The 18,608-nt window shown below is 48.4% G+C and overlaps 1 protein-coding gene across 1 annotated transcript in view; it reads right to left on the reverse strand.

Annotated features, from left to right (window-relative positions):
- The window catches only part of daglb (diacylglycerol lipase, beta), a 65,046-nt gene that overhangs the window by 43,753 nt on the left and 2,685 nt on the right, over positions 1-18,608 (reverse strand). Inside the window, exons 2-6 of the mRNA XM_063059394.1 lie at positions 10,780-10,931; positions 6,950-7,124; positions 4,517-4,778; positions 1,599-1,724; positions 159-292 (exon numbers count right to left, since the gene is read on the reverse strand). Of these exons, the coding sequence (XP_062915464.1) occupies positions 159-292; positions 1,599-1,724; positions 4,517-4,778; positions 6,950-7,124; positions 10,780-10,931 (849 nt within the window). The remainder of the gene's footprint in view (positions 1-158; positions 293-1,598; positions 1,725-4,516; positions 4,779-6,949; positions 7,125-10,779; positions 10,932-18,608) is intronic.

The raw sequence follows: 18,608 nt of genomic DNA on the forward strand, positions 1-18,608 counted from the left end.
ATTGGGCCAAAATGTACTGGCCCCAATGTGTCCCAGTTAACTGGAATCGAACGTATTTTTTATTTAAAGATTAGCTTTATTTGTCACATTGACATCGAGGAACAGTGCAATGCGTTAAAATACCAAACACCACTGTGAGTAACGTCAGGTGCACTCACCAGCTGCAGCCACGGTTCAGCTTGCACACACCGGTGAGCAGGTGACTGAAGATGTACAGAGGCCACCCGTAGATAGCAGCAGCAGACCGCATGTAGTGCGCTGCATTCTCCAACTCCCTGTCCAGCTCCTCAGCCTGGGGACGACAACAATCACACTATTTCAAACTAAGCAAGAAATCATTTCATGATCTTATTGTCCCAAATTGCATCATAGCCAATTAAATATATGTCAAGTATTTTACTGTCGAGTTTGATGTATGGCACAGCAGTGGCATGGTATTTAATGCTTTACAATGCCAGCGGCCAGAGTTTAATTCCTGCAAGAGCCTGTACGTTCTCTCAGTGACCACGTGAGTTTCCTCCGGGTGCTCCAGTTTTCTTCCACATTCCAAAGACACAAGGGTTAGGGTTACTAAGCTGTGGGCAAGCTACGTTGGCACCAGAAGTGTGGCACCACTTGTGGGCTGCCCCAGCACCTCCTCGGACTGTGTTGGTCATTGATGCCCGTTTCACTCTATGTTTTGATGTACATAAGGCAAATAAAGTAAATCTTTAAGATCTCTTAAGTCTTTCTCCTCATCTACTTGCAATCAGCAACAAAAAAATACAAATTGAATTCTGTGTAGTTATATGCCCATTTTGTTAACAATTTCTGTTCGTCTCCAATAAAATGGCAGACGACAATTAAATAACAAGTTGGAAAGTTAGAGTAAACATTGGATGATGTCACTTTAAAATTATACATAGGTTGAATGAAGCTGCTCCCACTCTCACCCTCTAACTCCAGCCACCCACCTACACTCAATAGGGGCAAGTTACAGCGGCCAGTTACCCAACTGACCCACACAGATGTGGGGGGAAAGCGAAGCACCCAGAGGAAACCCAGGCAGTCACAAGGGGAATTACGAGATTTATATTCGCAGGTTGATTTTACACAGGAAAATCTAGCCTGGGCCCTACATATTGATGCAGTTACTAAGAAGGCATGACAACGGCTATACTGTATATTATTACGAGTTTGAGGAGGCTTGGTACGTCACCAACGATTCTATCAAATTTGCCCAGATGTACTGTGGAGAGCATTTTGACTGGTTACATCACCACCGCCAACCCCACCCCCCCAGTACAGAGGCAACACTGCACAGGATGACAAGAGGCCGCAGAGGGCTGTGGACGTAGCAAGCTCCATCATGGGCACAAACCTCCCGGCCATCAAGAGCATCTGCAAAAGGTAACTCCTCAAGGTGGCATTCATCATTAAGGGCCCCCATCACCCAAGTCATTCCCTCTTCTTGTTATTTCCGTCAGTAGAAAAATCACGGTCATGGAAAGAGCATGATCAGCCATGTTATACGACACATAATGAATGAATAAATGAACTGTATGCCAGTGATATTAACCCTGATTCTTATCGGAATGGACTCTTCATAGCAAACTGACCACAGAAGCTGGTTGTGGGTCTACACACGCCCCATCGTCCAGGTCCCTGCTTTGCTCTATCTTATCCTGCTCCAGGTGTAGGAGAGCCAGCCCTGCGGCAATATCACCAGGCACTAGATCCGTGTCCTATCCACGAGCAAGGAAAGAAACAGAAGAATACTCAAAATTCAAAAGTTCAATGTAAATTTATTATCAGCATACCACTACCTTGAGATTTATCTTCTTGCTAACATTTACAGGAAAAAGAAATACAATGGAATTATTAAAAATTATACATAAACAAAAACTGACAAATTACCAATGTGCAAAGACAACAAATTGTGCAAAATCAACTAAATAAATAATTACTGAGAGCATGGATTGCAGAATCCTTAAAGTGAGTCTCGGTTGTGGAATCAGTTCAGTATTGTGGTGAGTGAGCCTGATGGATGAAGGGTAAGAGCTGTTTCCTCACCCTGGTGGTGGGACCTAAGGCCCTGTGCCTCCTGTCGGATGGAGCATGGCCTGGATGGTGCAGGTGTTTGACGAAGGATGCTGCTTTCTTGTGGCAGCACTATTGTAGACATGCTCAAGGATGGATAACAGGTAAAAGATATTAAAAAGGTATAGTGGCAAAGTGCCCAAAATACTGCACTAGTAATTTGAAAACACAAGCTTAAATCAGTGCAGCTGAGGAACTTAAATTTAGTGCCAGTAACAGTGACTGCGAAATTGTGTCACAACCCATGAAATTTTCTCACATCCTTTTGGGAATGCAATGTCATGTAATTTGGTTACTTAAATAAAAACAGTAAATGTTGGAAATATTGTGAAAACTGAATGAGCTTGAGGAGATTTGGTAGGTCACCAAAATCTCTTACAAATTTCCACAGATGGAGAGTATGGTGGAGAGTATTCCGACTGTGGCTACATCACCCCCACCCCTGGTATGGAGGTGCCACTGCACAGGATCACAAGATGCTCCACAGGGCTGAAGACTCAGCCAGCACCATCATGGGGACAGACCTCTCCACAATCAAGGGCATCTACAAAAGATGGTGCCTCACAAAGGCGGAATCCATTATTAAGGAGCCACACCATCTGGCACATGTCCTATTCCCTTTACTACCATCAAGGAAGAGTTACAGCAGGGGTTCCCAACCATTTTTATGCTATGCACCAATACCAACAAGAGACAGGATTCTGAAGATCCATACTCAATGATTCAGGAACAGCTTCTTCCCTTCCACCAGATTTCTTAACAGTCTAGAAACCCATGAACGCTTCCTCATTATTTCTTCTTGTTACACTAGTTATTTTGCAGCTTGCTCGGTACGGCTAATATGAAACAACAAATTCACATCAAGTGACAATAAACCTGATTCTAAAAATTCATCAACCCGAGACATTCACTCTTGCTTCTCTCTCTGACCAGCTGAGTACTTCCAGCATTTCTATGTCCAATCTCTGGCTCTGAATCTGGCTCTTGTACCCAGTCTGACCAACAAGTCTGCACACCCATCTAGAACACTTAACTAAATGTCCTATAACCCAAAAATAAATTCATAAAAGGTTTCCCCTCTAAAATCCAAAACCAGGGAGCAGAACTTTGGGCAGTTCTGGAGTGCTGGATCTTTAGACCCTGAATCCCCCTACTCTGCGGCAGCAATACAGAACAGCAATACAGTTACATAAATCGCAAAATAAGACGAAATAACGAGGTACCATTCATGGGCGCCACGGTAACGCAGCGGCTGGCGTAATGCTATTACAGATCAGGGTGTTTCAGGGTTCAATTCCGACACCATTCCATAAGGAGTCTCTGTACATCCTCCCCGTGGAGCGTGTGGGTTTGCCCCAATGTCCAAAGAAATCATTGTAAATTGTCCTGTGATTACTTTTGGGCTAATGAGAAACATAAAAAGGTCTGCATGTCGATATGTTCTGGATGGGCTGAACAGCCTGCTTCTTTGCTATTTTTTTTGCTCCAAGAAAAATTGATGAAGTATTTAGCAGACATAATGATAACCTGAACACAAGACAAAAATAAACCATACTGCTTTGTGTCAGATGAAGGATAATCTGAATCAAAACCCACTGATAAAAGCCAGCAGTCAGCAAACTGAACTACACATTAGTTCAGCTGGTAATCGGCTTGCCTGACCTTTAGACCTTCAAGTGTTCTTAAAACGTTGCACAGAGAGATTGGGAACCGGAACTGGTTATTATTGTCACATGTACCAAGATACAATGAAAAGCTTGTCTTGCAAACTGTTCACACAGATCAGATACCACAGGGTGGCATGGCAGTGTACTAGTTACCATAATGCTTTACAGTACTGGCGACCCAGGTTCAATGCCTGCTGCTGACAGTAAGGAGTTTGCAAGTTCTCCACGTGACCGTGTGGGTTTCCTCCGGTTTCCACCCACAGTTCAAAGGCGTACTGGTTGGTAGGTTAATTGGTCATTGTAAATTACCCTGTGACTAGGCTAGGGTTAAATTGGGGGATTGCTGGGCGGCGTGACTCGAAGGGCCTATTCCATGCTGTATCGCGATAAGTAATTTTTAAAAATCATTACACAATGCATTGAGGCAATAACAATGCAGCACGCAGACCATGAATATGAGTGATTCTGAAGACGTTGGAAATCTTGAACAACAAATAAAAAATGCTGGAGGAACTCAGCAGGTCAGGCAGCATCTATGGAGAGGAATAAACAGTAGGACCAGAAAGGAAGCGAGAAGAAACAAGAATAAGAAGATGGGGGGTGGGGGGAGGAGAGAGAGAAGGAGTACAAGCTGGCAGGTAACAAGTGAGGGGGAAGGGGTGATAGGTGGAAGAGGTAAAGGGCAAAAGAAGGAATCTATTAGAAGATGAAAGTGGACCAGGGGAGAAAGGGAAGGAGAAGGAATGCAGGTGCAGTGTTTAGAAACTCACCATGAAAAAGCTGCTGAAAAGTTGGCCGATGTGCGTGAAGGCAGCTTGGATATCCGCGTCCTTCGTAATGCAGCAGCACAGAAGCTTAAACCTGTACTCCCACACCCGCGCAGCCATCGAGCGGGCAGTGTACAGAAACTGCAATGACTCACTGCTCACCAGGTTACGCTCATCGCCGGGAGCCAAGCCCTGCCGCTTGGGCCTGCCCAGAGGGTCGAAGACAATGAGAACTGCAATCACCGTGAACAGTAAGAAAATCCAGCTGCAAAGGGGATAGTTGGATTAGCAACAAAAAAAAATGTATTTTCCTCAAAAATACCTTTTGGAACTGAAAGGCACTGCTTTACGATATGTTTAGAGAATGCCAGTGGCTCTGATTCTGAGGGAGCTCGAGGAGATTTTATAGATGTAGAGTGGAGAGCATTCTGACTGGCTGCATCACGGCCTAGTACAGAGGTTCCAGTACTACACAGCCAGCTCCATCGTGAGCACAACCGTCCCCACCATTGAGAACATCAAGAGGCAGTATCTCAGCAAAGCAGCAGTCATCATGAAGGAGCCTCAGCAGCTCCAAGATCAATCTAACCCTTCCCTCCCATGCAGCTCTCCATTCACCTCTCATCCATATGCCCGTCTAAGCACACCTTAAATGTCCCTCATGTCTCTGTTGCAACTACCAATCCTGAAACCGTGCTCCATGCGCCCACCACTCTGTGTAAAAAAAACAACTCGTCTCTGACATTCCCTCCATACTTTCCTCCCAACACTTTAAAACTATGCCCCACCGTAGTAGCCACTTCTGCCCTGGGAAAAAGTCCATGGCTGCCCATTCTATCTAGGCCTCTAATCTCCTTCTACATCTCTATCAAGTCACCTCTCATCCACTTTCACTCCAAAGAGAAAAGCCCTAACTCGCTTAACCCGTCTTCACAAGGCATTCCCTCCAATCCAGGCAGCATCCTGGTAAATCTCCTCTGCACACTCTCTAAAGCTCCCACACCTTCCTGTAATGAGGCGACCAGAAATGAACACAATATTCCTAGTGCGGTCTAACTAGAGTTTCATACAGCTGTAACATTACCTCGTGGTTCTTGAATTGAATTTCCTGACTAAAGGTGGCCTTCTTAACTAGCCGATCAACTTATGCAGCAACTTTGGGGATCTATGGGCATGGACCCCAAGACCCCTCTGTTCCTCTACAATGCTAAGAGTCCTGTCATCATTAGAATTTCAGGATGTATATTGTATACATTTCTCTGACATTAAATGTACGTATTGAAACCTACGGAATCATTAAGACTGTCTTCTGCCTTCAAGTTCAAGATTAATGATTCAAAATTGTTTCATGCCATTTCCAACATACAAGTATAAGAGGACGACAAAATAATTGTCACTCCAGATTCAATCCAACACAAAAAGAAAAACAAGATAAAGAACACAATAATAAGCAAATACACTAAATATAAATACACACAACACACATCAAAGTTGCTGGTGAACGCAGCAGGCCAGGCAGCATCTCTAGGAAGAGGTACAGTCGACGTTTCAGGCCGAGACCCTTCCTCAGGATTAACTGAGGGAAGAGCTAGTAAGAGACTAGAAAGAGGGAGGGGGAGATCCAAAATGATAGGAGAAGACAGGAGGGGGAGGGATGGAGCCAAGAGCTGACAGGTGATTGGCAAAAGGGATATGAGAGGATCATGGGACAGGAGGTCCAGGGAGAAGGAAAAGGGGGAGGGGGGAAAAACCCAGAGGATGGGCAAGGGGTATAGTCAGAGGGACGGAGGGAGAAAAAGGAGAAAGAGAGAAAGAATGTGTGTGTATAAATAAATAACGGATGGGGTACGAGGGGGAGGTGGGGCATTAGCGGAAGTTTGAGAAGTCAATGTTCATGCCATCAGGTTGGAGGCTACCCAGACGGAATATAAGGTGTTGTTCCTCCAACCTGAGTGTGGCTTCATCTTTACAGTAGAGGAGGCCGTGGATAGACATATCAGAATGGGAATGGGATGTGGAATAAAATGTGTGGCCACTGGGAGACACACACGATAGCTTACATGCATAGATTGATTGCATGTCCATACAGTGACACTAGGCACAGGAGTGACTGTACACAAGGTGACTCTGACAGGTAATGATAAAGTAGTGGTGGTTGGGGGTGTGGAGGGGTGGGTTAGTGGTTGGAGAGGTCGATCAGCCTGACTGCTTGGGGAAAGTAACTGTTTTTGAGTCTGGTGGATGCTATGTAGCTTTCACCCTGATGAGTGTGGGACAAACGGTCCATGAGCCGAGTGGGTGGGATCCATCATAATATATACTGACCCCTTTCCATATATATGCCCTTGATGATGGGTAGTTTGACCTTCCAAAGTGAATCACTTCACACTTTGGCAGTTGCTAATCTTATAACTAAAGCTTAAGCAAAGTTCTTACCTTGCAATGACAGCTATTGAAATTGTATTAACCAAAGTGGCAGGACAGCCCATTGTTTCATCGTTGACCAAGACTACGCCCAAGATAGCCCAGACCAGCTCGGGTAGGTAGAGTGCAGTTCGGATGTAGATCAGAACTGGGATGTGCCGCCGTGGCCGTAGATTAGTGATTGTTCCTGGAACAGGTGAAAAGTGGTGATGAAGTGATCACAGTGTCTGTTTTACTTTTACGGGGGTTACCTTCAGCTACAGAAGCTTAATATTGTCAAGTATTTCAGCAATTAGATGTGGCAGTAGGCCAAACCCCTGTAGTGTGGAGCCAGACTGACAATCTAATTCAGTTCAGAAGGCCTGCGTGGAGTTCCAAACTTCCTGAGTCCTCATGACAGTTTCTCCGACTGTAAGAACAGTGGAGTTCTTCCACTGGAAAATCCCCAGGCTCACCCTGCCTCAGGTTAGGTGGAGCACAGGCATATGAATGTTGGAAGGAAGAGGAACATTTTAGGCAGTAGAAAACACTGGTAAGGAGGAACAATGCTTTGGGTCCATCAGAACCATAAGACACTGGAGCAGAATAAGGTTATTTGACCCATGAAAGCTACTCGTCCATTTGGTCACGGTAGATTTATTAACCCTCTCAGCCCCATTCTCTTGCCTTCTCCCAGTAAACTTCAGTGCACTTACTAACCAACCTCTGCCTTGAACATACTGAATGACCTGACCTCCACAGCCCTCTGTGGCAATGCCCAGATTCACCACCCTCTGCCTAAAGAAATTCCTCCTCATCTCTGTTCTAAAGGGACATCTTTCTACACTGAGGCTGCGCCCTCTGGTCCTAGACTCTCCCGCTACTGGAAACACCCTCCCCACGTCCACTCTGTCTAGACTGTTCAATATTCAGTAGTTTTCACTGAGACCCCTCTCCCACTCAATCTTCTAAATTCCAGTGAATTCAGGCCCAGAACCATCAAACGCTTTTCACACGTTAACTCTTTCATTTCAGGATTACTCTCGTGAACCTCCTCCCTAACTCCAGCACATTCTTTCTTAGCTAAGGGGCACAAAACTGCTCACAATACTCCAAATGTGGTCTCACCAATGCCTTATATAAAGCCAGAAGGAAAAGAGCAAGTGTGTTTTCAAATTGATGCAGAGCAGGGATTGTTCGTGAAAGAGTAGGATCAAAGTTGTCTAGCAGACTGGCTTCCCCACCTACTGTAGCTGACAAAGCGGTCAACTACACCCACAACACTTCCCCTGTCTGCCTCACTAAGAGTCAGAATCAGGTTTAATATCACTGAGACATGTCGTGAAATTTGTTGTTTTGCAGCAGCAGTACAATGCAATACACAATACAAAAAACTACACGTTGCAATAAAAAATATAAAGTATTAAAAAAAGATTAAATTTTGTAAGTAGTATCAAAAGAGCACAAACAAAGTGAGGTAGTATACATGAGTTCATGGTCCATTCAGAAATCTGATATCATGGGGAAGGAACTGTATCTAAATCATTGAGCGTGTGTCTTTAGGGTTCTGGACCTTCCTCGCTGATGGGAGCAATGAGACGAGGGCATGCCCTGGGTGATGGGGATCCTTGATGATGAATGCTGCCATTTCGAACATGGATTGGGCTCACCTCTCACAGCCACCAGCTCCACATTCAGCGCACTGTCCTCTATTCAAGATGGAGGACACAAGAAGACGGAAGTGAACGAACCTTTGAATTTCTCCACCCTTACAGACTACAATATACTCACTGAGAGTTACTCACAATATACTCACTGCGTATACCCAGGCTGAGAATTTTTGGGCACTTGGTTGTTGATGGCCTATGCTCACTAGTGAGTTGAAAGGCAGCAAAAGAAGAATAAAGTTTGGAGACATCGGGGAATTAGGCAGGGAGTCCGGCTGAGACACAGTGCCAGCTTTCATGTTCCCAAATTTCATAACAGGATCCAAGGATTCGTTAAACAACAGGAATTCTGCAGATGCTGGAAATGCAGAGACCTGACGAAGGGTCTCGGCCTGAAACATCGACTGCACCTCTTCCTAGAGATGCTACCTGGCCTGCTGCGTTCACCAGCAACTTTGATGTGTGTTCCAAGGATTCGTTGCCTGATCCCACTTCTATTTACGTGTTTACATGCAGAATAACTCACAGCAAAATCCATCATCCAAAAATTAAAGCTAGACATTTTACAGTCATGGAGCCAGAGCACCATGGCACAGAAACAGGCCCTCCAGTCATGCTGAACTGTTACTCTGCCTCGTCTTATCGACCTGCACTTGGACCACAGCTCTCCACATCTACAGACTTATCTAAATTTTCCTTAAACATCGCAATCAAACCCAAATCCACCACTTCCGCTGGCAGTTCATTCCACTCTCTCACAACCCTCTGAGTGAAGACGTTCCCCCTCATGTTACACTTAAATATTCTACCTTTTATCCTTAGGACATAACCTCTAGTCTTAATCTCACCCAGCTTCAGTGGAAAAAGCCTTCTTGCATTTACCCTATCTATACCCCTCATAATTTTGTATACCTCTGTCAAGTCTCCCCTCATTCTCCTGCACTCCAGGGTAATAAAGTCCTAACCTATTCAATCTTTCCCTAAAACTCAGGTCCCCAAGTCCCAGCAACATCCTTGTAAATATTCTCTGTACTCTTTCAATCTTATTGACATCTTTCCTGTAGGTAGGTGACCAGAGCGGCACACAATACTCCAAATTAGGCCTCAGCAACATCTCATACGTACACTCACAACACGCCGGAGGAACTCAGTAGGTTGGGCAGCATCCGTGGAAAAGATCAGTCGACGTTTCAGGCCGGAACCCTTCGTCAGGACTGTAGAGGGAAGGGGCAGAGGTCCTATAAAGAAGGTGGAGGGAGGGTGGGAAGGAGAAGGCTGGTAGGTTCCAGGTGAAAAACTAGTAAGGGAAAAGATAAAGGGGTGGGGGAGGGGAAGCAGGGAGGTGATAGGCAGGAAAGGTGAAGAAGGAATAGGGGAAAACACAATGGGTAGTAGAAGGAGGCAAAACCATGAGGGAGGTGATGGGCAGCTGGGGGAGGGGACAGAGTGACATAGGGATAGAGGAAGGGAGGGGGAGGGAATTACCGGAAGTTGGGGAATTCTATGTTCATACCAAGGGGCTGGAGACTCAGAAGTTGGAGAATGCTATGTTCATACCAAGGGGCTGGAGACTCGGAAGTTAGAAAATTCTATGTTCATACCAAGGGGCTGGAGACTCGGAAGTTGGAGAATTCTATGTTCATACCAAGGGGCTGGAGACTCGGAAGTTGGAGAATTCTATGTTCATACCAAGGGGCTGGAGACTCCGGAAGTTGGAGAATTCTATGTTCATACCAAGGGGCTGGAGACTCCGGAAGTTGGAGAATTCTATGTTCATACCAAGGGGCTGGAGACTCTGGAAGTTGGAGAATTCTATGTTCATACCAAGGGGCTCATACGTACAATTTCAACATAAAACCAAACTCCTGTACTCAATACGTTATATAATGTAGGCCAATGTGCCAAAAGCTCTCTTTGCAACCCTTTCAAGGAATTATAGATCTGTATTCCCAGTTCCCTCTGTTCTACCACACTCCTCAGTGGCCGACCACTCACCATGTAAGACCTATCCTGGGTGGTCCTACCCAAAGTGCAACAACTCACAGTTGTCTGCATCAAATTCCATCTGCCATTGGTAGCTGAAACAGATCCTGCGGCAAGCTTTGATAGCGTTCCTCGCTGTCCACTACACCCTCAATCTTGGTGTCATCCACAAATTTTCTGAACTGTAGCATGGTAAACAGGAACAATACTCACCTCGCATGCTCGTGCACACAATTACAAGTAAGATGATTATGATTGCAGCCAAAAGGACAAGCAGCACCAGGAGGTAGCTTGGCAGAATTCTTCCATGCTTACAATTAAGCTGGCCTCTGTAGGTCAAGTACAAAACCAGGATCCCAATCCACCTGTAAAACCAAAATAACGTTAGCCTGCTTTCCAGCACAGCAGGAAGATTCTTAGTGTCATAGGACCAGATTTATACCTGCCAAAAGAAATAAATGCATGAAACCAGCAACAAAAAATAAAATTATCTCAACCAAGATGGAAACTGGTGACCAACTAAAAACAAAATCACTGAATTTGCTCTGATTATTGCATTAATGTTTAAATTCAGAGAGTCACAGAGCAAGAAGATTCATTCAGATTTATTTATCCCATGTATCTCTCTCCCCCACTGCCCCAATGCTGTCAAGAGGATGGTGCCAGAGTAAGGTTGAGTGCAATCAGCTTGTGGGTTGAGGACTCTAATTCATGTACGATGCGTTTTCAGTTCTTCTGGCCGTTCCTTTATTTGTTGCTAGTTTAGACAAGTTTGAATCTGAGCAGCCTGCAGATAAAGAACACTGAGCTGAACTGAATATGCCTTTTCATTTTGTAATTTATATTCTGTGTTTCCGCTCATTTTTTTGCCGCCGTTTGCACAATTTGGGTTTTTTTTGTGCATTGGTAGGGGGTTTGATGTTTTTCTTTGAACAGTTCGGTCCCATGGTGTTTCTTGGTTTCGCGGCTGTCTGTGGGAAGACAAATCTCAGGGTTGTATACTGCATACATACTTTGAATCAAAACAAAGAGTGACATACCGCTGGACCATGCACCTCACTCCTTGTGACCTACCAGAGCTGCGCAGTAGAGAGCATCCTGACAAGCTGGTACGGAAACTGCACTGCGGCAGGCAGGAGGGCTCTAAGACGGGTACTCAAACCTGCCCAATGCATCGCTGGCACCAGCCTACCCGCCATCAAGGACATCTATACAGAAAGGTGCAGGGAAAAGGCCAGTAACATGGAGGATCTGTTTGTCCCACTCTCATCAGGAAGGATACAACGCATCCACACTGGACACCCAAACTCAAAAACAGTTACCTTCCCCAAGCAGTCAGGCTGATCAACACCTCCACCCACTAACCCACCCCTCCACACCCCCATCCACCCCTACTTTATCATTTCCTGTCAGTCACCTTATGTACAGACACTCCTGTGCCTAACGTCACTTTATGGACATACAATCAATCTATGTACATAAGCTACTTTACATATTTACATTTACTGTGCGTTTTTATTGTTGCATGCTTTATCTTTTGTGGAGGTTTTTCATGCTGCATCGGATCTGGAGTAACAATTATTTTGTTCTCCTTTACACTTGTGTACTGGAAATGACATTAAACAAACTCGAAATGCATCATTTGCATTGACAACCAACAAACAGCCCACAAATGTCATCACATATTCTGGTGTCAACACTGCATGTCCACCATGTTCAGCAGAACAACACAAACAGCAGCAGCAAACAAGCCCTTTTCCCACCCTCCCACCCACCCACACACCCACACCCTCCCACCTACCCACACACCCACATGCTCCCACCTACCCACACCCTCCCACCCACCCACACACCCACACCCCCCCACCCACCCGCACACCCACACCCTCCCACCTACCCACACACCCACACCCTCCCACCTACCCACACACCCACATGCTCCCACCTACCCACACCCTCCCACCCACCCACACACCCACACCCTCCCACCTACCCACACACCCACATGCTCCCACCTACCCACACCCTCCCACCCACCCACACACCCACACCCCCCCACCCACCCGCACACCCACACCCTCCCACCTACCCACACCCTCCCACCCACCCGCACACGCACACCCTCCCACCCACCCACACACCCACACACCCACACCCTCCCACCTACCCACACACCCACATGCTCCCACCTACCCACACCCTCCCACCCACCCGCACACCCACACCTTCCCACCTACCCACACCCTCCCACCCACCCCCACACCCACACCCTCCCACCCACACGCTCCCACCTACCCACACACCCACATGCTCCCACCTACCCACACCCTCCCACCCACCCGCACACCCACACCCTCCCACCTACCCGCACACCCCCCCACACACCCGCACACCCACACCCCCCCACACCTACCCACACACCCACATGCTCCCACCTACCCACACCCTCCCACCTACCCGCACACCCCCCCACACACCCGCACACCCACACCCCCCCACACACCCACCCACCCGCACACCCACCCACACCCTCCCACCTACCCACACCCTCCCACCCACCCGCACACCCACACCCTCCCACCTACCCGCACACCCCCCCACACACCCACACCCCCCCACACACACCCTCCCACCCACCCGCACACCCACACCCCCCACACACACCCTCCCACCCACCCGCACACCCACACCCCCCACACCCACACCCCCCCACACCCTCCCACCTACCCGCACACCCACACGCTCCCACCCACCCGCACACCCACACCCCCCCACACACCCACCCACACCCTCCCACCTACCCGCACACCCACACCCACCCACACCCTCCCACCCACCCGCACACCCACCCACACCCTCCCACCCACCCGCACACCCACCCACACCCTCCCACCTACCCACACACCCACATGCTCCCACCTACCCACACCCTCCCACCCACCCGCACACCCACACCCTCCCACCTACCCGCACACCCCCCCACACACCCGCACACCCACACCCCCCCACACACACCCTCCCACCCACCCGCACACCCACACCTCCCCACACACCCGCACACCCACACCCCCCACACACCCGTACACCCACACCCCCCCACACAACCACCCACACCCTCCCACCTACCCGCGCACCCACATGCTCCCACCCACCCGCGCACCCACATGCTCCCACCCACCCGCACACCCACACCCCCCACCTACCCGCACACCCACACCCTCCCACCCACCCGCACACCCACACCCCCCCACACCCTCCCACCTACCCGCACACCCACACCCCCCCACACACCCACCCACACCCTCCCACCCACCCGCACACCCACCCACACCCTCCCACCTACCCACACACCCACATGCTCCCACCTACCCACACCCTCCCACCCACCCGCACACCCACACCCCCCCACACACCGACCCACACCCTCCCCCCTACCCCCACACCCACATGCTCCCACCTACCCACACCCTCCCACCCACCCGCACATCCACACCTACCCACCCACCCACACCCTCCCACCCACCCGCACACCCACACCCTCCCACCTACCCGCACACAGACAGGCCCCCAACCCCAGGACAGGTCGCCTCTGGGCCTCCAATCTCCAGTCCTTGGCCCCAGACTCTCAGACATCGGACCTGCAACCTCCAGTCCCTGGCCTAGACTCAAAGAAATCAGGCCTCGACCTCCAGACTCACTGATTTTGGTCTTCAACCTCAGGTCTCGATGTTAACCTCTGACCTCCAACCCCAGGACACACCAGCCTGGAGAGATCAGCAGCCCCAGGGGCCCACTATCCTCGGTCAATGACCACGTGGATTGTTGGTCTATCGACATTTGGAAAATGTTCTGCCCTTTTGTTTATCCTACCAAACCGGACCATCTCATTTTTTCCCTGCACATTACATACCATCTTCCACACCGTTGCTTATCTGCCAATCTGTCTTCACTTCACTTCACTTCACGCTGCTTACTACCACTTCATCAGCATCATCTGTGAATAATGTGCTCCAGTGATCAGTGCCTGTATCAGTAATTTGGACGAAAGCACCAAGTGCAAGGACTGGATGCCTTCTCTGGGGGTATATTTAAGGTAGCAAAAGGTTGTCATAGCTGTGGGTGGTACTGGGGACAAGCTTCCACTGCCTATTAATGCTCTCAATGTTGTGTGCCTCAAATAGCCTCTGACAACCAAGTCCAGCTCCTGGCCTTCATGTGTGGCTTAGCTACTAAGCCCAACGGAGTTGTTTCTACCGACAGGAGAAAGGACAAAGGTGGGTTACTGGCGCCCCAAAACTAGTCACTTCAGGCAGATAGGGCTCATCATTTGTGGTTGGCAGCTCACCTAGAAGAAAATCTCCGCTGCCTTGCGGCTACACCCACTCATGGGGAAGGCTTTGGGAGTAAATCCCGAGAGAAACTCCGGAGCTGGAGTCCCTAAGGCAGTCCTATGTTGAACACTGACTGGCAACTCCTTTGATGTCACTGGTGCCAAACTGTATCAGTTTGTGCTGTTCCTTCGGATTTGTCAACTGCGTGGAGAGGGGAGCTTGCTGCATGAACAATAACTTGTTCTCCTATTGTACTGGCCAGGCTTGTGTATCCAGACAGCTAGCGTACAACATCCACAGTTGACCCGACTGACAGAAGCCTCACAGTAGAGTGATTGGGTTACTGTTTATTTCTTAGTTTTGAACAAAGGCTATAACCACAAAATTTGTGCCTTATTCTGGATGTCAAAATAATTATCTAGTCAATATCGTCTCCAGATCCAAAATCCTTGAGTGGTAACGTATTTCAAACATATCACAATCAATGGCCCCCAATGCGCACTCCGCAATCCGCCAGGCCCCGCTTTGCAATCCACCGGGCCCCGCTTTGCGTTCTGCAACCCGCCGGGCCCCAAAGCGCATTCCGCAATTCATCGGCCCCCATTGCACGTTCCACAACCCACCGCACATTCTCCTTTTGCCCGTTATGCCGCCAATGTTCAGGGCACCAATGAAGGCCCTCCAAGTCTGGCAATGTCCCACAAGACCATAAGATATAGGAGCAGAATTAGGCCATTTGCCCATTGAGTCTGCTCCACCATTTCAATATGGCTGATCCAATTTTCCTCTCAGCCCCAGTCTCCTGCCTCCTCCCCATATCCTTTCATGCCCTGACCAGTCAAGAATCTATCAAGCTCTGCCTTCCATTATATACAAAAGCAGGGCCTCCACAGCTGCCTGTGGCAAAGAATTCCACAGATCCATCACTCTCTGGCTTCCTTCATCTTGTCAGTGGCTTCCTCTTGGTTTACTGTCAATCATGGTGGAGATTCAGGAATACCATCTGTTATGTACCCCTAGGGTTCATATTTTCTGTGAACTGTCACCTTAAAACATCAGGAGAATGAGAATGACTTTTGGACACTGTTGGGGGGGGGAGAGGAGGAGGATGACGATGAGGAGAGAAAGAGAGATTTGATGGACAATCGATGTTATGGTTTCTCTGCAGCTTGTTTTGAATATACAAGGACACGCAGACGCACTAATGTGTGGTGAAATTACCACTACACTTTCAGGTGCCCACGAGTATGGGACTGAGAATCGATTGTGAGGGATCAATCTGTGATTATTAGTGCGTGACAGAGTGACCCTGTGGAGTCTACCGGTGTGTCTAACCTTTGCCTGGGTTGGTAGACTATCACTTGAAGATGGTGTTTTTAAGTTGGTCAAGTTTGGCTAACTTGGAAGTTTCGGAGGGCAACGGGAAGAATCGACGGCATTGGCTTACGTGGACAACAAACCTCTCTCTCTCTCTCCTGAACTCTACTCAACTCAAAATCATGAACTGAACTGACTTCATTTACCTACCATCGTAAGACTGTATCACTTACCGCCTAAGCTCGAAGTAGTTTGGGTTTTGTATTTCCACCCCTGTATACAGTATGCATAAACTCTGCTAACCTGTTTGATTTATCTAGTTTTATATTACTGTATTGCATAGTTACTAATAAAAAGTGTGAGTAAATTGCAGAAACAGACTCCAGGTGTGTTCCATTTCTGCTGGTTCTTTTAACCCATTCCAGGGTACATAACACATCACACTCAGATGTAGAGGATACTCCATTGTCGTTTCTGTAAAAGTTCTGTTTTACCAGTCAGGCTTGTTAGCCCTGAGCTGAGCCCCTGAACCTGGAGGACTGGCGGACCACTGTGGCCTCTACCCTTTGACCTTTTTGGCATGGATGACCCTACTAAGAGCCAAAGCATAAGACTCTGACCCTAGCCAGCACAGCACTCCATAGCCTCTGAACCTTGACAAGAATGTTTGATGGAATGCTTGATGGAACTGCACTTGAAAACACCAATATCGATTTGTCCTGCCCGGTCTAACTATAGTGTTTATTTGGTGATGCAGCATGGCAACAGGCCCCACAAGCCCGCGCCGCCCATTTACACCCATGTGACCAATTAACCTACTAACCTGCTCGTCCTTGGACTGTGGGAGGAGACAGGAGCATCTGGAGGAAACCCGTGCAGTCACAGGGAGAGTGTACGGACTCCTTACAGACAGCGGTGGGAATTGAACCCAGATTACTGACGCTGTAATGGCGTCCTGCTAACACTAGGCTGATTTATACTTCTGCGTGGTAGCCTACGCCATTGTGAGCATTTATACTTGTGCGTTGGTGTGTCTGCGTCGCTCTGCAATTCAGCACCAAAACGCTAATTGGCGGTGAGGTTTCTATGCCACTGTGTTGAGTTTCTTCGTGTTGAAACTCATCACGAAGAAACTCAAACTTCAAACAACGGCGACTGAAACTGAAGGAGGGTGAATTTTCTGTGCTTGTCCGGCCACTGAGAGACATGGACGAGGAAATGCATTTCAAATATTTTCAGATGTCGTCAGGTAGATTTGACGATTTGGTTCATCGTCTCCAACCATTTATTTCGCATCAGTGTATGCACAGTATACTCAGAGACTGGCAATCGCCATTCGAGTTTTAGCTTCAGGTGGAAGTCAACAGGCTGTAGCAGCCAGCTACAAACTGGCGTCAAGCACAGGGTCCTCCATAATTCCGGAGGTCTGTAAAGCTTTATGGAAAGCATTGCAGCCAGAGTTCCTTCCCTGCCCGTCAGTCGCCCAATGGGAAGCTATTGCAGCGTAGGAGGAAATGCGATGCTACCAAGTGGACCAATCACAGTTGTTGCGGTCTGCGACACCGCGACGCGTAGTTACATTTTTGGGGAGGTGCGCGTCAGGCTACAGCGTAGGGTACCTACGGTGTAGATTTGACGCAGAAGCATAAATTGGCCTTAACTACTATGTTACTGTTCAGTAATAAAATTACAATATAAAATAATAAAATACATCAATAGGATTGAGTGTCTTGCTGGCTGTCAAGTTAAATGATCTTTAATTCCCTGTTGTCTCATCCTCCTTTCTCAAACTGAAGTTACGTTGCTACTTTCAAACCTGCAGGAACAATTCCAGAACCTGTGATTGAGCAAGAAATTTCTAAACTGCTATTTGTGCAAACTATCATTGTGCAATAGGGCTGTTGGAGTCCTGTTCCATTAATGAAGCACGGTTACACACAACTAGCCCAGGAGGTAGAGGAGGGGAAACCCCGGAGATAGGATGGGGAATACTGGGGGAGAGAGAAAACAGTGGGGAGAGAGTTAGGGGGAAAAATGTGGGGGGGTGGGAAAGGAAGGGAAGGGGAAAAAGGGAACACAGGGGAAGGAGAGGGAGGGGAAAGGGAAGGAGAGGGAGGGGAAAGGGAACACTGCGGGGTGGAAGAGGGACAGGGAGTACTGGTGGGGGAAGAGAGACAGGGAACACCAGGGAAGGGGGCAGAAAAGGGCAGGGAATACCGGGGGGGGGAGAGAGTGAATTCTGGGGAGGGGGAAGAGGGGGACAGGGACTACCGGTGAGGGGGGGAATACCGGGGTGGGGGGGAGGGAGAGACGGGGGAATACCGGGTGGGGGGGGGAGGGAGAGACAAGGAATACTGGGTGGGGGGAGACAACGAATACCAGGGAGGGGGGGGG

This window comes from Mobula hypostoma, chromosome 9, assembly GCF_963921235.1.
Source record: "Mobula hypostoma chromosome 9, sMobHyp1.1, whole genome shotgun sequence".
Taxonomy (NCBI): Eukaryota; Metazoa; Chordata; class Chondrichthyes; order Myliobatiformes; family Myliobatidae; genus Mobula; species Mobula hypostoma.